The sequence below is a fragment of the Xiphias gladius genome, chromosome 9 (genome assembly GCF_016859285.1).
Source record: "Xiphias gladius isolate SHS-SW01 ecotype Sanya breed wild chromosome 9, ASM1685928v1, whole genome shotgun sequence".
In the NCBI taxonomy this organism is placed as follows: domain Eukaryota; kingdom Metazoa; phylum Chordata; class Actinopteri; order Istiophoriformes; family Xiphiidae; genus Xiphias; species Xiphias gladius.
Genome location: NC_053408.1, coordinates 11,178,498 through 11,201,533, shown reverse-complemented (window position 1 = coordinate 11,201,533; position 23,036 = coordinate 11,178,498). Strand labels below are relative to the sequence as shown.

General features: G+C 38.3%; 1 protein-coding gene across 1 annotated transcript in view; it reads right to left on the bottom strand.

The window, feature by feature from the left end:
• Positions 1 to 23,036, bottom strand: part of atrnl1b (attractin-like 1b) — a 68,984-nt gene that overhangs the window by 24,686 nt on the left and 21,262 nt on the right. Inside the window, exons 18-24 of the mRNA XM_040135136.1 lie at positions 21,815 to 22,048; positions 20,343 to 20,480; positions 18,150 to 18,243; positions 8,329 to 8,381; positions 6,796 to 6,890; positions 6,335 to 6,413; positions 3,226 to 3,383 (exon numbers count right to left, since the gene is read on the bottom strand). Coding sequence (XP_039991070.1) covers positions 3,226 to 3,383; positions 6,335 to 6,413; positions 6,796 to 6,890; positions 8,329 to 8,381; positions 18,150 to 18,243; positions 20,343 to 20,480; positions 21,815 to 22,048 — 851 coding nt within the window. The remainder of the gene's footprint in view (positions 1 to 3,225; positions 3,384 to 6,334; positions 6,414 to 6,795; positions 6,891 to 8,328; positions 8,382 to 18,149; positions 18,244 to 20,342; positions 20,481 to 21,814; positions 22,049 to 23,036) is intronic.

The following is a 23,036-nucleotide window of genomic DNA, read 5'->3' as shown; positions in this document are numbered from 1 at the left end:
TTATCTACTTTAGATGCTTTGAAGGAATTCTGCCCTGAAAGCATTCAGACACACAAACACAACGTCATCTGCAGCAATATCGAGTCTCCTCTGGTTGATAGGACCTAGGGTTGGCTAATGGGGCACACACTGTGCTTTTGGAGATGGATTATATGCATCATTTTTGTTGCTTTGAAAGCTGATGACACACAAATTTAAAAACCGAAGATTCTGCCTATCACAGGGTGTTGAAACAGGGCAGAGGCATCGATTTATTAATGAAAAGGAGAATGCCTCTTGTATTCTTTAATTATTTGTAAATGACAAGCTACATACAGCAGAATATTTGGCTTTGAAAGTGCATGTTTAAGGGAATGTAGCTGGACCGAGTCGTCATTTCATCGCCTTCACAAACTTCCACCACCTTTGACTTTTTTAAGCAGGGAACGAGAATCACTGATCTGAAATGAAATGCTCACTGACATGGCTACCATGACTCAAAAGCACACATTACACAGATGTTTTGCCCCGTTTTTAATACGTGCTTTTCACATAAAATGGGGTCAAAGCAATACGTTTGGGGTTAATTTAATTTCAATTCATCAATCTCAACCGATCAATGGCATCATATGGGAACATTCTTTTGTTACAAGTGGACTTTTATTACATTGAGCAGTCTTTTTGATAACAATTATACTGACACATGATGATGTCACAGAAAAATCTTAGACTGCTCTTTAATATCTTTATCCACATTTAAAAGCATAATTTAAGTGCTTGGACTTTAAATACAAAGGCTCGTAAGTGCAGTCTCAAATTCTGCTTTATCTCATCCATGTCTACACTCTCTCCCCTGCATCATAAAAGCAAGCAAGGAAAGCGGGACCTTATCCTGTTACAGAGGTTGTTTGCTATAACAGCTCAGGCCAGTCCATAATAAATAAGTGACTGTTGGCTAGAAAATCTAATAGAAAACTATTATCGGGCGACCTCCACAGATGGACTGACCTCAAGGACATTACTACCCCACTATGGTCCACTCACCGACCATGTGAGAGGGAAGGACTGAACAAATATGAAAATCAATATATGGGAGCGGGCTAATTAGCAAAGAGGGTATTGTGTGCTATTATTACAAATGATAACGTATCTATCAGATTTCGTAGTAAAAGCTTTTTCTTTTCGCTTAAACATACAGGCTTAAAAATAAGATTGTTAAAGACTGAATACACAGGGAGCACTGGCTGAATGTTTGAAAAAACAAAACAAAAAAAAAAAAAATAAGGAACATGCAAAAGTTAATAATCATACAAACCATTGTTACAACTTGTTTTTAAGACATAAAACTGCAGAAATATGTAGCTGCAAGTGTGAACTGAAATGAGTAAGTACATTAATTTGGACAAATGTTTCATGACATATCAAATATATAATAAAACTGCAAGTGGAAATACCAGGGTCAAGCCCTTTTGCGCTCAACAGAGGGAAGCAGCTCAATCGGCCAAAGTTAAAGCCGCAAGCAGCAACGGGCAGGTATCAGCCTTCACAAAGCCAAACAAAGTCACTCTAGATAGTTTAATTCTATTTAAAGAAGGAGTGAGACCAATCACGTGCTTTTTTCATCATCACAAAGCCTGCAGCATTTCAATAATTTTACAATCAACGTTCCGCCATTTGTCCCCCCTTCATCAGATTTGAACAAAACTCGGTGTGTATGTTCAGGAGATAGCACAGGATGTCTCCAGTGTGTTTAATCAGGATTGCTCAAAAGCATCTTGTGTTATTAGCAAATATATGACAGGCCACGCCCCCTTGCACAAATTAATATCGCACTTCAGATTTGATTAATACTTGCCCCCACAGCATGCACACCTAAACTGGTTAAATTCTGCCCCATGGGTTTTGAAGTACATGATTTTGGTATTTGTGGCGCCCGATATGGGTCTGGCTCAAAATCATTTGGTAGACGTACTCCCAAATATGGCCTGAAGATGTGTACCCAGAATTATGATGATTGGACAAATCATTAATGACTTTTGGCCATTTTCCTGCAAAGCACTGCCCCTTGTGAAGATCACTGGTCACTATCTTGAAAACTAAATAAAATAACAACAAGCAAGCTAATGCAACTTTTGATAGGCTTGGTCCAATGATGATCTACAGGCAATTTAGTAGCAATTGGACCCAAATATTAGGGGGAGATGTAAAAAAAAATGTGTTTTTCAAAAAATAAAAATAAAAATGTGTTTTTCAAAAAATAAAAAAATGTGGAAAACTTTGTGAACTTTTATGGTCCGAGAGGCTTTTTTTGTAGAGCACACAGAGCTGGACTTGTGTGTCTAATTTCAAGTCAATCGGACTTATGGTGTGAGGGGCGTGGCCTTTCTAAAAATGTTTTTTTGGATAGTGCCGCCATCTGGTCCACTGGGCTCATATTTCTTGGGAAGTACTTGCAAAGCCTTTCCAGTTATTGGGCCGAGTTTCACGTTTCTAGCTCATTCCAGCTCGCCACAATTTGGACCAATGTGGTAGAAAAATAAAAATGATAATAATGAACCGGGTTCTGCCCCTTTTGGGCTTGAACCCTGATAACACTTAGCATAACCATTATTTCAGAACTAATCTACCTTACATTACAAGACAGAAAAACTGATTGTATTCAAATGTATTCTTGAGCATATCCAACAGAATTAGTCATTTTTAAAGTGCTAAAATGCACATCCTAAATATCAGAGATATTAATTATTATTTAACTTTTGAATGAATATAAACTAAAGTGACGTTGTTGCAGCTAGTTACAGTCATCAGTTAAATTGTCTACGAGTTCAGTTTTGCTTTGTCAAAATCACAGGTAAAATACACCCCTTACACCCTAATAGTACCCTGCTGTTTTCCCTTAACCTCAGTGTTTAATTTTATTACCTGCAAACTAAACCATGAGTTTTTTGACAATAGCAATAATCATTGTTTTCCTGCAAATCCAAAATAACTAACAGCAAATGGCATTTATTTTGCACAGTTTTATATTTTCGTCCTGTCCCCCACATCAAAGCCTCAAACTCCTCCATTCAGAAGGTCTAGAAAAGGTTCAACGGTGCCCGCTAAAAAGCAGCAACAACAGAGCTCTGCAACTGCAAAGATGGCTGCGCCTGCTCTCTCTTCGTACTGTAAGAAAGACTGGGAGATTAAATCACTGCGTTATCTGCTTAATATGAGTCAGCTGAACGTCACAAGCACAGTCCTTACCTGGATCTTGATGGGCCATGAGAAGTTACTGACGTAGACATAAAAGGTAATATTAGGGTTGCTTCTAAAGGTGAATTTCTCACAGGAGAAACTGTCTCTGTACTCCTTGATGTTAGTTTTGGACACGATGGGCACCTCCTCTCCAGAGATGGTTCCAGCTGTTGAGGCAAAGAGTTCATGTTCAGCACACTGCTATTTGGTGCTCACTGAGATCACCTACATACAGACATGAAGCTGGACCGCCTGCAACACATTATTATGAATCCATTAATGGCTTCATCAAGCCATTCAGGACAACACAAAGCTCTCATGACCAATTATTATTATCATGCCTGAAGTGCATTAAACTTCTTTTTGGTTGACCTAAAACAGAGTGGAGCTTTATTGTGTAATTATACTTGCCATTCATATTTTTCTGTTAAACAGACGTGGACATGGGAGAAAAGCACAGCTTGAAAGAGTGACTGAAACGCTGCTGTCCATAGGTCATGACTGAGTCACGCTAGCACATATTAATCATTTGAAACCATACCAACACTATTAGCTAATGCATTTAGTATATTTGACACCTAGAATTTAGCATTTTATGCCCTTTCTGGTGGAAGCAGTCTGCCTAACGGCAACGCAACTCTGCAAAGATCAACTATTTATCATAGTATTTGTTTGTGTCCATTTATGTTTCGTGGTGAATATTACAACAGCCCAAAACTTGTAGTTAAAAAGCGCAATATCTGTTATAACTGATGACATGATTTCAAGAGAGGATGACAGGATTTTCTTTCAATAAAATTCAATACGGTTGAAGAGCAAACTTGAAAGAGCGTATGTCTTCTTAATATACATTTCATAATACCAACCCTGAAATAAAAACTAATGTATTTCAAAGCAAAAATCTTTAAAAAAAAAAAAAAAAAGGCTACTTTCCATCTGTTTTAATGTTTCAAGTCATTTCTTATTCTTCCTCATGTCAGTGGGTCCTCTACATTGACATTCCAACCCACAACTCTGAAACAAAAGAACTGAAAATGACAGCTTGAGTGTGGCTACGTGAGCACATTTATCTTAATTGAAATCACCCTCTGCCCCCCACCCAGAGGCACTTCACGCTCTTGTCGATTGTGAAGAGGCTCCCGTTCCTTCTGAGACACAATATCTTTGTGGGGAAAAGGGGACCCAACTGCAAATATTAATGAAGGTACTCCGAAAAGGTTAAGGTGGCGGAGAGGAGCAGGGGAGGTTAACATGTTTGAGTGGTTGGAAAATGTCAGTGTGGTGGGTTTGGAGAAAGTGGCAGATGACTTGAGAGCAAGGGAGAGCACGAGATAAACAGTGGCACTGGATGACTGCAGTGTCCTTGGGTGTCTTTCCTCAGGGAACCTACAATATCCACTCAACAGTGACATAGTACTCACTACCAAGAGAGGGTCCATTATTGTTCCTGGTTTATCTTCCATACCTACTGACTAAATGATTACTTAAAAAAATAATACTAATACAAAAGAAAAGAAAAGAAAATAAAGAAAATAAATAATAATAATAATAATAATAATAAATAATAAAGAAAAAGCCAAAGCAAATTTTCTACATTACAAAAGGAATTTCTAAAGCCTGGACGGCATATGTCATTATTCAGTTAATATTGTTGTAAGGTATATGATTAAATTTGCAATTCTGGCATTGAGGTGACGATAAATATAGACATTATATCTACTCAGCTTGAGTCTGTGTTTGACCTGTCTGTGCAAATCACTCTGTGTGGATGAAAATGACTTCCTAATGATGCTTGGACTAAATTGGATGCATGTCGTTTTGTGTGGGGGTGGAAAACTATGCAGCAGTTTGATTTTGAATATTTGCTTTGCTGACCTTCCGATACTAAAAAATATTATGGGTATTTTTGTGTAATGTTTCAAAAAATTACTTCACTCTTGAGTAGATAACCTCAAATTTACAAATATGACACCTTTTGACTTGAATCCCAAATAGCATTTGTGACCTGAACCATTTGTTAGACGCAGAATAAAACATTTTGTTTATTACATAATTAATTTTGGTCTTTTTGACAAATTCATTGCAGAAGTGTTTGAACCCGGAATATGTATTTCCACAGTCTAATGGGTGAATTTTCAACACAGTGAGAAGAGGGAAAGAAAACTCATTACCCTATGGCCTGTTAAGAGTTTAAGGGTTTGGAAAATCCATCAGCTTAGTTCAAAATAAAACCTGCTTTACTGTGACTGGAATCAATATATAAATAATAGCGCTGTAGTCGTTGTTGCCAGCTGCCGGTGTTTTCATAAGGAGAAAAGTGCTACATCAATAGCCTCCTGTTGGGGGGTGTTAAATATTAAATATTAAATAAGTTAGACCTAGACCTTAGACCTGCTAGGTATAAATGAATGTTTACTGAACATTTACTCGGGGCTGGCTCCCAACTAATTGACACCATGTCAAAGAAGTTGTCAGTGTTGGCTGCATTTCTTTAAAACAGGTGACCAAAAAGGCGAGTTTAAACTTTGCAAACAGCAGTTTGCATATCACAGCTCAAAAAACCACCATGGCATATCATCTGAAAACGGTAGGCCAACTTCTCTGCGTTAGGATGCTTGTCTGCGTTAAAACTTTAGTGTACAACGCTTGAGGCCTTGAGTGTTTACTCCTCAATTGTTCTTGTGCTGTGATCACCAGTTGACATAGTTCTATTTTCAGAAATCATATGAATATGAGCAGGTGCATGCCGGTCGGCTCTGAGTCTGTTCTTATCATATCAGTATAAAATAATTAGGGTTAAAATTATTTAATACGCTGAGAATACCAGCTTTTTATGTTTATTTATAATTTATTTTGACTAATAAGGTTAGCAGTTAATCTACAGAAAACATGCAGATTTTTTTCCCCCGTGAGCAATCGAGTGTTTGAAGAGTAGGTACGATTTAAGGCGACCGTGATTTTATTTGGTTGACTACAGCGCCAATATATAACATCAGTAGATAGGCGGTGCACATACTTTTTCCCTGGACAAGGTGTCTACTGTCTAACAGAAGGATGAAAACAGAGCAAGACATTTTTACAATACATTCATTAGAACAGTAAAATCAAGTAAAAGTACCTGTTGATCCCACCGACCACGTGATATTGAGGTTGAAGTTGTTGGATGCATTAATGGACATGTCCAAGTTCTTGTTTGCCTTTAGATAATGGACATAAAAACACCGCAACATTAATGTAGTTAAATATAAGATAAACTGAGATTATCACACAAAAAGACACAATAGCTTCAATATGGAAAGTACATAATAAAAGCAGAAATACTGTAAGGAGGTTATGAAATTCAGCAAGGATTGAAGGAGCCTTGGAAAAATTGTGGGCTGTTCCAGACTCTTAGTGCAACCTTTTAGCATCTCGACAGAAAATGAATGACCAATCAATGAGCATCGACTTTAAAGTGGCAGTCTGTGACTGGAGATTTAACAGACTGCTGCACTCATGTCACATCTTCAAAAAAAGACCAATTTATGGTATCACTGCCTCAGTCACCAGACTGAGAACTTTGATTTCGGAAATAGTTACCTGCTCAGGTGAGGCCATAAAGTTGATGGCAGTGTAGTGATTGTCATCTTCTTGGATGAGACTGAAGGTAAACTGGTAGTCGATCAGCAGATTGTCTATTTAGAAAATCAGACAAGAAAGAAAGATCTCATATCCTTTCCTAACATTCGTCAATATATTTTACATACCAAGGAGTAGAAACTTTCCTGAGGTATATACACAATCTGAGCTGCCAGCTGTGGCACACACTATTAGAGACTACTGTGACAGCATAAAAATATAGAGATTTATGGTATGTGATGTGATCAAAAGAAACTTGCCAAGCATAGTCTGACTGATGGAGACAAGTGAAATCAAAAGGTCTGTAATCATATCCAGTGACTGCAATCAGGGTGTTCAATTTTCTCATCAAGCGGAGAACAAGTAGGAATACCTGACCCTGACAGCAAGCTCAAAATATTCCCCTGCAGCGATTTATGAAGTGTTTAATTATTAATTAATGGCAGATTGCCACAAATGAATTCACTACTTTCCCAAAACGATATACAAACGTTAATGAAGTATCTCTATGCAAAATATTTAGATTGAAAAATATATGTTGGATTGTTTCTTCAATCCATTTTGTTTTAATTGCACAAAATTCTTGGCAGACGATAGAAGTGAGCTCAAAATCACCACTTACAGTGAGAGGTCAAATAAATCAAACAGTGAAGTAGCTGGATAAAGTCACAATGAGTGCAGCATGTTAATCCATGGTCAACGGCCTTTTAGATAGTGTAAGGAGTGTCATGTTTGCAATACTGCGTGACAGAGCTCAAGAAAAGGTCCCCGTGGTGTGCAGAGGTTAAAACAAGCTCCAGGCTCTTAGTTTCCTGTCTTCCTTTCATTGAGCCTGGTGTCAGGCTTTGGCATTTCAAAGGGGACAAGACCTTGGCAGAGGCTCTGTTGTCAGTAGCAGAGTGTTGAAAGGCAGATAACAAATCAGTAAGTACTGCAGTACCGTGAAGGACACCACATCATGCAAATAAACACACAAAGCACAAACAACAGAATGTACAGTACACACAGGGATACAGGCGCAGACTGCATCCACTCGGCACTGGGTGTAAACTTTGTCATTTTCTCTTTTTTTGTTTTTCCTAATGCAGCTTTTCGCCTCACTCACCTTGATATATTTCCCTTTTACTTTACAACTCTAACTACCATTTTGTCAACTTTCTTAATGAATGAATGAGTGGGTGGGTGATTGAGTGAGTGAGCAGACAAGTGGAGAATATTTAGTCCCCCGTTTCCTTGATTAGCTCAATCACTCACTCCTTCTGATGCACTTGACATTTTCACAACAAGTCATTCTGTCACCGAACAAGCGCCCTTGGTGCCAAAGTGCAAAAATGCTCCATCTGCCCTGAGTGGAACAGTGGAAGTGGAGAAGCAAGAGAGGGAGAAAGAAAAGCAGAGAGAGAACAGCCAACAATAATCAAGGAGGTGTGTGTGTGTGTGTTTGTGCATATGAGCTTTTTCCAGCAAAGAGCTGTCCATTGGAGAATTACTCACAGTAACAGGTTCCTCTGAGTGGATTGCCAAGGTAACGGTTTTCTGAGTCACATCTGCAGTGAAGAAAACAGAGAGGAGAGAACAAGATGAATAAGAGTGCTAACAGATTGAGAGCAAGAATGCCTCTTATCAGGAGCCGTGTATGCCAAGTGACAGTGCAGTAGCTCCTGCTGTTGGCGCCTCATCAAGTCTCCTACTTCTGACAAAGAGGAAATAATCTGATAGTTTGTAAAAGTTAATTACATCTTTTTTTTTTTTTTTTTAAAGTTGTGTTTATCAAAGCAACACAGTGACATGCAACAAACTTCACGTACCCCCTGATCACAGAGCACAGGCAACTAAAAGTCATGTACTAAATTTAATCCCTTAAAATCCTTGGAGCAAACAACACAATTTATGAATTCTTCCTTGATTGTGTGGGAAATATAATCCTAAATTGAGATGCGAAAGCCAAATCAACACCAACCACCAATCAAGGTGAGTCCTTTTAAAGGGATGGATGAGATAAGGCAGTAAAATAACGACGTTTGAGAGCCAGCGAGCCAGGAATGCAAAGTTCAAAACAGCCTGAACAAAGCCCAAGGGGAGTGCGAGTTTCACTCTCATGTTTATTGACTTAGACATTTAGGATTCAGACTAGATAATCAGAGCTGAGGTTGAACATGTTTACAACGCTCAGAGCACAAGACGTGTTTACCTTTGATTGGATTACAATTGTGCCATTACTTTTGATTCTCCTTTCATAGCATTTGCATTTGCATAGCAACCCATGTTTTTGGAGATAACCCAAAAAGACTGGGGAAAACCCTGTCCTGGAGCGGAGTTTAGTATCCACTGGGTTAATAATGTAAATCTCTTAAAATCGTTAACAAACATTGCAATGAGAACGAAACATTAATCTTTGGAAAAAAAATGAACTGAAATAAAAAAATAAAAATTTAATGTTCCAAAACAACTAAAGTTAAGCAATAATGATAACTACTTTAAAATGCTACAAAGAGAACTGAAAGTGAACTACAATACAAACAAAAAAATTTAAAGAGAAAATTGTTTTAATCTTCTTTTAATGAAAGTACATCCTGTTTTTTTTATTGTGTTGCTAATCCATATGTTGCAAAGATGTTTCAAAAAATCCTGATCAGGACTTTTTGTACATTTGGTCGATGGGTTTTGGCAGTTCTGGCAGCTGTTTACCTCTGCCTAGACCAAACCTACTCAATAGGTGTCTTGTACAGCAGCTTGTCATCAAGATACTGATGTTCACAGGAGGGTGGCAGACATAAGGAGTAAATGAGACTGTCCTGTCTTTAGCACGCTGATTACAACCATATGCTATGGCTTTCTTTCACTCAAAATGTACATCAAATTTATGTACCTTTGTATTTTTAATTATGCCGCTCAGTCTGTTACAAAATTACACTTTTCTTTTTTAAAAACACAAAAGGACTTCTAACACATTTTATAAACAGTTTTTCAGTGTTTTATGTATGTATTATTTGTATGCATTATTATTATTGAATTTAAGATACAATATTAAAAAAAGAATAAAGAAAGAAAATATAAACTATACTTAACCTGTGTTTAACATGTGGTTTGTGTCTGTTGCAGGTGTGAAATGACTAAGTAAGATGGTGTGAAAACTGGACAATTACGAGGTTCCATTTACCTCCAGTTCAAAGAAAAAAGAAAAAAAAACTCTTAAAATTTTAAAGACTTGAACATCAGCACTGTCCTCACAAAAAAAAAAATTCAAAAACAAACTCTTCCTTGACGATGAAAAAATCCCCTAATTCCCATATTGTCCATGTATGTTCAAAACGTTTTTTAAATTTGCTTTGGTCCGGGACTTTTAAAAAATTATTTCAGTAGTTGGATTGACACACTTCTAAAGTGTGATTTGTTTTTCATGTGCATTTGCTAACAGAAATCTATGAATGGGTTTCTTAGGTACTGTCAGGTCATGCAGTTTGCTCAAACCACTGCGTTTTTAACAGCACACAATTTTCACACATCAGTGATACTGTGGCATAACAGCCAAAGTAGTCTGACTTTGAAATGAAGTGCTGCCAGACACTATAATTTGTTAACATCAATTGTTTTGAGGGTATGTGTGTGCATGAGTGTGTTTTATCAGGCCCATGGCTTTCCAAAGGCCTGTGATGAGGAGGAACATATGGTAGTGTTCACTGGAAAGCAGCATTCTTTATCTTCTTTTCAATGGATCTCTCTGATCTGTCTCTCAATCTTTTATGCATCACTCTGCTGTACTTCACTTGATAAACAGTGCGAGTAATATCACACATATGCACTAGAACTGCATAGATAGCGTGAAAAATGACATGGCAATTTAAACATTAGATATCTATTATCCCACTGATTTTGTTTCACAGTCGTTTTATCTTAAAGACAACCAATTAATCTTGTTAGAGTAAGAATATCAGAGGCGGTGTTGAGGAGTCAGAGAGGACATCGAGCGAGGGAGGGAACGGAGGACAGAGCTAACCAACTGAGAGACACAAATGCCACAGAGGAGGAGGAGGAGGAGGAGGTGGTGGTGGCCGTTAATGATGTGTGTGTGTGTGTGTGTGTGTGTGTGTGTGTGTGTGTGTGTGGGGCTGCCTCTAAGAATAATGCATCATTGGTTGTTTTGCTGCAGTTTGGATTCACGAGACACATGGTATTCAATAGTTACGGTACCATGCAAAAAAAAAAAAAAAATTTTAGAAAATGTGTCTATCAGACGAGGATGGAGGTAAGACATCTGATGGGTTTCATAAAACTTAATTATCACTACTAAGTAAAAAAAATAAAAATGAAAAAAAAAAAGCTGTAAAACCTGAGTTTATAGTTTATATATTTCATGACTGAATTAAAAATGTTTAATACTGCTAAAAATAAGCACCACATGTAACAACAGTTTTAATGCTTATATGCTGTTCATATTGTCATGTGTCATTTTAGGGGGTGTTTTGCTGGAGTTGCTCGCTTCTCCCAGATACTCCAAAGTACATGTGCAGTAAATGCATGCTTTAACAATATTAACTAACCTGATCAAGATGGATTTTGATGCTGTGTCTAACCAGCAAATCCTGAAGGACAAGCATCAGTGCTCTGAATGATCTAACGGGTGCAGGACACAGAGCTGGGCAAGAGCCAGCTCCAATGCTCTCACTGTTGAGGTTAAACAGGCATAGACAGGCTCTTTTACCACAGTACAAAGGACGAAGGACAAATGCCACCACAGGGCTTTGAACCTTACAGAACATCCCTCCTGGGGCGTTTCAGCTGCCTGGCATTACAGAAGGCAAAAATCACACACGTACCCACTCGCTCATCATGAAGTGTATAATGCAACTCCTCTACTCTGTATCTTAATTCAATCTACACCTACATGCATGCATGCACACATCTGAACTCCAGGCAATACCCCTGCGCTGTATCTTAATTTGATCTGCACTCAGCTTGAACCTTTGTCTCTGCTTGTGCACAATCTGTGATTTAACAGGCAAAATACACACACACACACACACACACACACACACACACACACACACACACACACACACACACACACACACACACACACACACACACACACACACACACACACACACACACACACACACACACACGAAAAATTTGCTGGGAACCTATACAATGTCCTTCACATATATGAAGGCTGGCGCGAGCTCACACATGTACACACTCAGCGCTATACCCTGTTACCTCCAGCACAAGAAGGATCCTGAATAATGTATGTATCCAAATGAGCACTATAAAAAAAAGGAAATATTTCCCTCACCGCTTTTGTTTGACTCATCACTGTAATGCAGCATGGACCTCATCAATTGTTTACAAAAACAATTCTATTCTGCACTGATGCACCCCTTCACTTCATTACTGTGGCTATTATTCGGAGGTCCTAATGACATCGCTGGTTGCGGGTGCATGGGTGTGTGAAAGCCAACATATGTGTGCTTTTGTGTACAGGGCTAAAAAGACAGAGTACCCTTGTGCGGAAGGTCTTTGGTTAGGGGTTACTGCTGGGGATGGTGCAAGTGAGTGGCTGACAGGGGTTGGGGGAAGACACTGATTACATGCAATGAGATACCAGAAATTGCATTACATAGGGAATGGCAAACACCACACCACAACTGTTAGTCAGTACATAGACAACACTAACTAGATTACACTCACACAAAGTGATTATTTGATTACTTTAACATGTTTGAATAGGAAAATGCATCTTGATTTTGAGATTAAAGCCACCACTAAAATAACGGTTGTTGGTAACGACAAACACTAATCTAATTACAGTCTGTAAATGGGACCGAATTAACAACATATTCTGATGGTTTGTGTTGCTGGCTATATTTTAAGATGATAATCAGTAATGGGTTGCAGGAACCTTCCCAAAGCTGGTTCCAGAGCAGTATGGGCATATCCTCCCTCTAAATGGCTGATAATGATTGGCCTGCTGGTGCTTGGCCTGCTCTGATAACCCGCTCTGATTTTGTACGGTGGAAAATGAGTCATTTAAATCAACTGTTAGCCACCTGCTATCTGGGTGTTGTACTGCATTCCATCTGGTGGCAGAAATTAATGTGACATTTTGTCATTTGTGTCAAGTGTCATTTATTTATTGTCAAAGTCACCAAAAAGCACAGAGGGTTTTGAAGAGGTCTTATTCTGAGCACTTCCCCTTGTTTTCTTTGCTTTCTCTCTGTCTTCCCTCTCTCTAGTACTCTCATCACATTCATGTGTCCTCTCACTTAGTGAGTGGCTAGCATATTGTGAATACAGTCAAGGCTAAGACGTCGCTTCACTTGTATTTTCTATGAACCTTAAGTCTCGATAGGTTTTTGTCTGCTAACACAAAACGTGTAACAGGAATTTAATCTTTCTCTTATAAAAACATTTACCACATATTGAGTGTTTAGAACAGCATATTCATCATAAGCACAGGCTGGATAACTACAGTTTATATCGACCATCATTCAGAGTCGAAAAATATGCATGTAATTACAGAAAAATGTCACAGTTTGTCAGTTTATATTTTAATGTCATACATTTGTTCTAATCACAGACACTGATCATTTATTTCTGCACCCCCACTGATTTAAACCCATGGTTTACGTACAGAGCATGATGCCTTTAACATGTTTATCTACATGTAACCACGTGTAAACTGTAGATTGTACATGTATGTTTTCCATGTGAAACGTACAGGTACATGTGCAGGCTGTGAAAACAAATTTTCCCCCTGGGACAATAAAGACCATCTATCTCGTCAGCTTAACAAGTTGGGCAGTGCTGGCAAAACATACTGTTATTTTTCACAATTACTAGTTACTTTATTCCATTGCTTCCCCTTCATAAGTTAGTCTACTCCTTATTAAAATTAAATTTTAAGGACTTTGAAGTTGGGTTTTACAAAACATTATTTAAAGTGATTATAAAAACAGGACAAAGAGAAAGACAACTTTGTTTGAGATTTAAACCCAAATAGTTAAAAGGTAGCCTGTGAAGTTTTTGACCACTAGTAGTGCTATAGAGTAATGTTTTTAAGAGTGGGTCCACGTTTTGCTTTGCATGAAAGCGCACATAAAGCACACAGTAGGCAACAGGATTTACATCCTCACGTGGGTTTCACGCTATTTCAGTCAATGACAGTTGGTGGCGATAACGCACGGACAAACAAAGGCAAAGAACACTGGCAGGAACACTAGCTACTAAAGGTGGATGACAACAATCCACAATTTAAAATCCTTTAAATATCTTTAACGGTGTCCTGACTACTGCATGTTACTTTTGCTGACTGTTGTCATTGTATTTAGCGAGGAGATGTCTCAACCAAATCAGTACAACATGACTAAAAGCTGACTAAATTTAAAATTATAATTTTGTCAAAAGGCTGCAAATTAATTTAAATATGGCATGAAATGTGCGACTGTGAAATGTGAAACTGAACAAGTAAGAGACTACAAAAGAGAGGCAAAACTATGTCATGGGGTGTGGGAGGGAGGGTATGTGTGCTCATGTTTGCCAGTGACCCCTCCACACCTCTTACTGCATTAGGAGTATTAAAAACATCTGTGTCCGTTCTGCTCACAACTGGGAAAGCAGACAGTTAAGTGGAGATGGTCCTCCTACACCGAGAGAATCCACAGCGTCAGCAGGAATCATCCTAGAGTTTCTGGGATGTTACTGGCCAGTAATGTCAACTGACAGTTCTCAGGGTATTTTTTTTTTTTTTTTTTTAAAAACACCACAGAAACATTGCAACATCCAAGTCTCTGAAAATGAACTTTGGCTGTTTTGCCTTCTGTGTGACCTCAAATTGTATGAATCCCATTATATGATTAAAATAAAAGTGAAAGTCAGACTATGCCATGATTCAAAGTCAGCTCAAGTCAGCTTTGTTGCTCAGAACTTTTTTTTTTCCTTTTTCCCTCCACAGGAAACTAGCCGTTCGAATTGAATGTTTTAAGGGCTTAATACTTTGACTTGCTTAGAACCAAAGACTCTAGCTTACAGTTTTAAAGGTCCAATCCCTTTTTATTACCCTAGTTAATTGTTTGAAGGGCTCAATGTGTTCAAAATCCAGCTGTTGTGTCTATCGCTTAAAGGTTCCAAATGCAAAACAGAGCTGTTATAAGCATATCTCCATGTCTTAACGACATTTGATGGTACAATTTTATGATTTTTATTATTATTCATTTTATGATTACTATTGTCATTAGTAATAATAGTATTACAATTATTAGCATTGTTATTTGTTGTTTGTTGTTGAAACAGTACTTGATAGTTAGTAGACGATAGTTTTCACCGTATTGTTGCTTAGATACTAAAGAAGTAGTTGTTTACCAAGATTAAATTCTGTTTTTTTTTTAATCTTCTTAATTTTTCATAAAGATAGAGTTTGAAGTGGAGGCCTAGACCTAAGCACAAAGTGAATAACCACACATGAGAAAGTGTTTATAGTCCAAGGTGAATGGGATTGGAACATCACTCTAGATATTGTTTCACCCTATCCAATGTGATTTATTAAGGCCGGCACTCTTATTCAAATCTAAGAAAAGTATTCAATGTTGTGCACTCAGCCCGGTCAAAGGCCATTGATAGGGTTGAATGGAAATATCTATATTTAACCTCCAAAAGTTTGGCTTTAAAGACGAATGAGTTGCCTGGATCAAATTGCCTTACTCCTCCCCCCTTGCACCCGTAATCGCTAATAATACTCAGTCTGGTTACTTCCCCCTTGGAAAGTATACATACATATAATTTATAAAAAGATATACATCGGGATGGGCTAGAGTTTAAAGTTTCTCTCTACACACATTCTGCTTTTGTAAGTCTGCGATCCAGCTCTATCACTCCCCTGCATTCCAGATATCCCGTTTCAAATTAGAAAGATCTTCGGGTATAAGTTAAATTTACAGAAGAGTGAACTTTTCCTTTTAAATTCTGAGGCAGATGCACTTCCCTCTAGCCTTATAAGGGTCCAAGATGGTTTTAAATACTTAGGAAAGAGCAAGTGACCTCGATATTCAACGTCTTTTACAAAATACTTCACTGCTCTTCTTAGTAAGTGTAAACAGGATTATGAATCACTGGGCCTCCTTACCATTATCATCAGCGGGGCACGTTAACCTAATTAAAATGATAGTGTTGCCAAAGATTTTATCTCTCTTCCAAAACATCCCCATTCTAATTTTTTTTTTTTTTTTTTTTTAAACACTTGATAAAAGTATTATCCCTTTCCTATAGGGGAATAAATCTCAGGAGGTCTGGCTTTACCCAATTTCCTTTTTTTTTTTTATTATTGGGCATGCAACATCTAGACGTTAATTCACTGGTTCGTAGACATACCAGTTACAGGAAAGACAGACTGGAAAAGTTAAGAGTTCTCATCATGTCAACACCACTTGGGTTCAGTGGTTTGTGAAGCCTTGCCCCTTCTTAGTAATTATTTGAGTTCAAATATAAAAGTTAATCAGTCAATAAGAATATGGGCTTACTCATAAGACATTTCGGGCTGCAAGGAACTTCTACTCTCTCCCTATTTAAGTCAAATCACATGTTCCTTCCCTCCTGTAAAATACCCTACATTTAAATTATGGTTTAATAAAGGGGTTAGATCAATCAACAATCTATACACAGAAGATATATTTGCATCTTACTCTGACTTAGCCCAAATCTACGACCTACCAAAGAACCATTTCTTTTGTTACCTACAAATCAGAAGCTTTGCACAGAAGACATTTAATTCATTTCCAGAGAAGCCCGTAAAACCACGTTGGCCACATCCTTGAATTGAATTCAGACCGTAAAATACTGATATCAAAGATTAATGAGCTCATTAACATCAATCCACACTCCATTGAAAATTAAAAATGGCCTGGTATCTTGCAGTAGTTTTTACAGATGACCAATGGGACTGTCTTAGACTTGGTACACACATTGTCTACGTCCACTAAATGTGGCTTAATACATAATTTAACTAATGCTAGATTGGCAAAGATTTATCTGAACATTGAACCGTTATGCCCTCCATGTAGAGGCCAGGCAGCAGACTTGATGCACATGTCCTGGCTGTGTCTGAATCTCTCCACCTTCTGGATAACAATTTTAAAGCTTTTAGTGAGATGTTTGGAAACCAATTTGACCCTGATCAAGTGTGTGTCCTGTTTTGATTTGGCATCAAAGGAATCCCGTGCTCTCTTACCGAATAAAACCTGTGGTCATGGCTTCACTACACTCCTTGTGACACATTTGAGCCTTTTAAAATGGAAGCAACACACCTCAATCCTTTTCTCATTGGGTCAAAGATGGTAGATGGGAATGGGGATTTCAATTTGTCAACATATTTGACTCTTTATATTTAGGGGATGAGTAGGTGACTCGAAGTCAAATATACGTGTTTTGTATCTTCTACTCCTGTGGGATAAAAGCTTTGAAAAACAATGTGCTATATATTTACAAAATCTGATCAAAAAAATTAATTGCTCTAATATGATTATTAAACAGACAGAATTAAACAGACAAACTGATCCACTTTGATTCAATATTCCTACAATATCAAGGATTTGTTTTGTATAAGTTACAATTTGATAAAGAGATGAACTCCTCTGGGTTACCTACCATCCATTCTGATGTATTGTAATTTGTTCCAATGTATTGTTATCATAATTTTTCTGATTCAATTTAATCACAAAAAGGGGCCTAACTTTTTCTACCACATCTTTCACTGATCTGTATTTATGCCCTTTAAAATCTCCAGGGTGAGTTTTAAACTCAGCGTCGTAACAGATGCTCTGTTTTTGTGTCCATAAAGACACAATCATAAACATGACCGACTACTAGAATCACAGAAACAATACTCATAAACAGGACATAGCACTTTCCCATATGTATCGGTCTCACTTGTCAACATGGGTCTCCATTAAAATAGCCATGAGCATTTCATCAAGGCTCCATCTCAAGTGATTACTGACCCACTGACAGGAAGCCCAGAGACTCACTTTTGATTGACATTACCTTAAATCAGTGAATTTCCGAATTTCAGTCATAACATGGACAGTGTATCTCTTATCTCTAACCTCTCTGTTGCAGATCTGAACTTTTGAAAACAGGGTCTAGAGATACTGAGCTGACCATAGCCAATAATGAAAAGCTACATTGTGAAATGCTGGTCCAAAATTTCAGGATGATGATTGAAATATGTAACCATTTAAAACACTACAAGGTACCTCTGTTTTCTCATGTATTCAGGTGTGTGTGTTTGTGTGTGACCTCGTGGTCGTTGTAATGGTACTCACAGCTGGCACTGGTCTCCTTTGATCCCCTTGGTAGTGCAGAAGCACTTGCCAGTTAACACCTGGCACACACTTGCATGACCATTACACTTACAGGCTGGAAGGGGCAGAGAAACAGATGGAAAAGAACATAGGGGATAGAAACAGAGCAGGTCAAAGAGAGAACAGAGGGACAGAGACATTACTGATTAGCACTACATGTAGCAAAATAAGTGGATAAAGTAAGAGTTAGATTTGTATATCCTTGTGTACATGAACATGATCAGTTAGACCTTTCCAGCCTTAGTTTAAACCGGTGAGTTCAGGATCTCCTGAGGGCACAAAAAACCCCACAATTCCCACAGTCTTGGACACAACAGTTTTATTTCCCTCTTTTAAGCAGTAGCCTAGCAGTTTCCCATTGTTTGCGGTGTTTCTACTAAGCTAGGCTACCAACATGTCTTCAGCTATACTTAACACACACGAGATGAAATTGATATTGATCTGGGTGAGAGGGTAAACAAGTGCATTTTCCCAAAAGATTGGCTGAACTTCAGATGAAGAAAAATGTGTGTGACATCCATTCATGTTTGTATTTGCAGGACAAAAAATCTGACCTATTCCTTTCAGTTCACTCTGCTGAGAAGGTCTATTACAGTTCCTTCTCCTTCCCTCTTGTTAGAACATTTCCCAAGATGGTAAATATGAGTATTTCAGATGACAGGACAGCTTTTAACTGGGTGTCATCGCACTCTCTCCTACAAGTCTTGTTACTGACAGATGGTGATACACAGATTGAGTTTTACTACATGTAGGTCACACTGAATAGGGTTTTTCTAATTGCCCAAACTAACAGTGATTATACAATAACTATCTTTTCTTCAAAAGAAAGTATGGATATATTCGCATGTACTAAGAGAACATAATTATTTTGAGTCATTTCATCCCCCAGGCTCCTAAAGAATTCACAGAAGCTCACCTGTGTAGTTTCACTTTACAGGTTTTGGCTGTAGCCTATACTTTAACAGATGGAACCTGAGACTTTAGAGCTCCCAGATGTGTATGTGTTTATGTGCGTATGGCTCCTATGTCTGACAATTCAAACATTAGCCAGCATGTAATTTCTCAGGAATGCTATTCATGTCTCATAAGGGATGAGTTTGGGTAAATCTCCTCTTGAAAATGAAACTGTATTGCCAGTCTTCAGTCAATCTGCAATTCGTTTCATAGAAAGACACCCTCAGACAGTTATCAAATACATATACAGTCACTTTATATTTGATTTAATGTCCATCCCTGTGGTGAATTTACACCCATTCTCCACATTACATTCAGTCAGCATTATGTGCTTTTGCTTTGAAAACAGGAATGCTGTATAAATATAGGTTGCAGTCACGAAAAAAAAAATTGATTCTGCATTGAACGGAAACGCAGATAATAAATCTACTCCATCTAGGATTCAAAAACTCAATTTGCCTTTAAAACTTCGATGTCTCCTCACCCAGCCAACCAGCTCTGTATGTACATGCCTGCTTGCATGTATATCCATTAATCCAAAATTAAAGATACATGATGTATACACGTTCCTTTTCTCTACAAGGCTGTGTATTACGGGTTGAAAACCACAGTAACACACGAGGTGAGTATTCGACCTTCAGCTTCAGCTGCAGTTCCCGCAGAGTAGCACATCTGCTCTACGCTCACTCCAGTGTAAGGAAAACACAATTAAACTTGACATTTTTCTGCCATTGACTCGCAGAATCGAAAATAAGCCCGCAGGCACTAGACATCTATTTTGGCTTTGCTTAAAACCAACATATGGAGTAATATTTTCATTAATCGCACATGACAGACAAATTGTCACGAGCTCTAATCAATACACAATAGTGCCCTCTGTTGGTTATGATGCTGTATTACTGTAGGTTTATCACGCAACATACTAGTTAGAATCCAATAAGAGGATGTCTTTCTTCTTAAAGCTTAATTATAATTTACAAACACCATTTCTAGTACAAAATAAAGGAAAATACAAACGATAATTTGAGTTGTATTTGTTTACAATATGTTGTTTACAATGCATACAGACAATTGGGAAAAGGTTTAAGAGGTTTCGCGTTAAAATACATCAGTTGACTGCTTCACCAAAACAATAACAAACAAATCCATCAAGTTGTGTGTGTGCAGAATAAGTCATTTCTGTGGCGATCCAGAACTCACCCTGGCATTTGCCGCCATTTGTCGGGTCTCCATGGTAACCAGGCATGCAGGTCTGACAGTGCGGACCAGTGGTGAGGTTACGGCACTGTTCGCACACACTGCCGTTCACACATGTGCTGTGGCCATTGCACTGGCATGCTGCAGAATAGAGAGAGAGAGAGAGAGAGAGAGAGAGAGAGAGAGAGAGAGAGAGAGAGAGAAAGGTTTTGCAATTGCAGGGTCAGAGTCAGTTTCATTGCTTTAACTTTCTGCAACTGCCTTTCATATAGATATTTAGGAAATAAATGAAAATCATATTTCAGATCCTGACACATTGAAAATCTACATCCTTATTGTGGATTATACTGGGGGGGGGCAAGATGGATGAATTCCTCTAACATCATGCAGTCACAATCAAGGCACGTAGGTGCCTGTTTTACAGTGATTTTTGAACGTCTTCTGTCACACAATCATTTTGATCATCCTCCCTGTAGCTAATTAACAGCTAGGATTTGAGACCAGCCCAACACAACTTACATCTAGGGTTGTCTAGAAAATCAACAGACCCATTAGAGCTGTCAGCAGCTTGGATCTGCCATGTCATATTGCATTTAGTCAGATCTGCTTTTTAAAATATTCCTAAGGGCTTCAACTTTTAATGATCCAACATCCATGTGTCCTATTGGAATTACAGATTGGACATCTAATGGAAAAGAATAGAAACATAAGAAGTGTTTAGTTTATGTAAGACTGATTCATTAGATAACCCTGTTTATATGGATTCTTCAGCCACAGTACGTTGTGTAGCACACAGCCTTCAAAAGGTTGTTACAATTAATTTCACCTTTGATGTTAGACACAACGTTCCATCTCTACTGCTGAAATCTGCATGACAGTAGGGCAATAACTATAATTCAGTGCAGTGAAAATGCACTCCTGCCTTGGTCACTGCCTTTTGCGCCTTGAACAATTTAGTATTTCTGAGGGAAAAGGGAAAAACATTTCATAAAGAAAAAAAAGCAACAACAATAAATGTAAAAAAAAAATGTAAATGCAATCAAATCAAAGACACTGAGGTTCAGGCTAATTATTACCATAACCCTTTAAATAGTAACTTTCAGACTTACTAAATTATATGAATCTTACAAAATGAAATATTTCTCAAGGTTTTTACACATTGATGACACTGAGCCACCGCACACTCCTCACATTCTCAAATTACAACTAGCTGTGGGTGTATCATCATTTTAGATGACGTGGTTGCATAGACTGGGGCTTGATGAAAGCATTAAATGACATACTAGCGTAGGATTTCATGGAGTCAGCAGGGAGGGATTAGTTTGCATAGGGAAACTGTAACAGGATTCCTTGATAAGAACATCTTTTTAAACTTAAGACATTACTGTCAATGGGTAATAACAGCCTCTCACACAGATATACTTATGACACAGATCTGTAATTTCAGTAAGAGGGACAGGAAGTGGATCCCTTACCGGGGCATTGAATGAAGGCCCACTCATAGCCCTTGTCTTTTGGGCAGCTGCCTGGCTCAAGGGTCATGTCCTGGGACTGGCCCTGCTGGCCCTGCTTCGCTGTTCTCTTCATGGGCCCCCGGTACGAACCCTCCATGCACAGACCCTTCCCTGTGCTGCTGGGATCTCCACACCAGCCGCACTCAGGTTGCTCCAAGCATTGGGAACATGTCTGCAGGCCTGAACAGTTCTGGGCTAAAGCAGAGAAGGAGCTTTTGTTATATTTCTCACCAGCAAGTTTTGGCTCCCTTCCCAAATTATTTAACCTCCTAAGAGTCAAACTCTTGAAACCAACAGCAGTAGACAAAATTCCGCAGCAAAAACAGCATCGGTGCAATGTTGCAGCAAACAAAATTTTGCTTTCAGGATTTTATTTTGTAATATTTTCGCCATTTGTTAGCCTCTGCAGGACCTTCAGATTAAAGGAGCATTAATGTTCTTTGTACTGAGACATAAAGTGGTTATCTAAGGAGCTTTGATGGATAACAGATTCAAGAGCAGATAAGATATAAGACACAAATGTCAAGCATTAAGCAGGTGATGGAGAGGGGGTAGCCGTAGAATGGGACAAAAATACATGTAAGAAAACCAGAGTTAGTGAAAAGTTTGTGATTTGAGCAAAGTTCGATGAAAGGCTTAAATGTCATGTGTGAACTGGCACCTTGCTCTTAACTCAGAAACCCAAAGGGAGCGTGTGAGCAATACTTGCTTGTCGGATGTGGGACAAACTTTTAGGCCACTAAATTGTTTGACAAGTTTCAGTGTTGCCACTTGCATTCCAGACAGACACTTTAGAGGAGAAATTTCACTACTATTTTGAGGAGACAAACTTTGAGTGCTTTACCTCAGTTTATGTCAAACAAATCTCCAGCTATTCTGCTAATGGATGTGAAACCATGACAACACAAGAGCCATAAGTACAAAGTAAGGCCATTCAAGTTCTGTTTTGATGACGGGACGTAAGTGGCACATTTTTCAGGAACATGCTATTTCTGAGAAAAGAAGTGGCAGGCTGATTACGACGACACAAAAGCATCTTGAAACACAAAGTCTGCCATAAAAACAAAACACACATCTTACGCATTGGATTTTGACAAACAAATCTTTAAGGGTGAACATGAATCACTAAATCTGATGCTGTAACCTAAATTGGTTGGTGACGACTATGACTGGGTCTGTACAG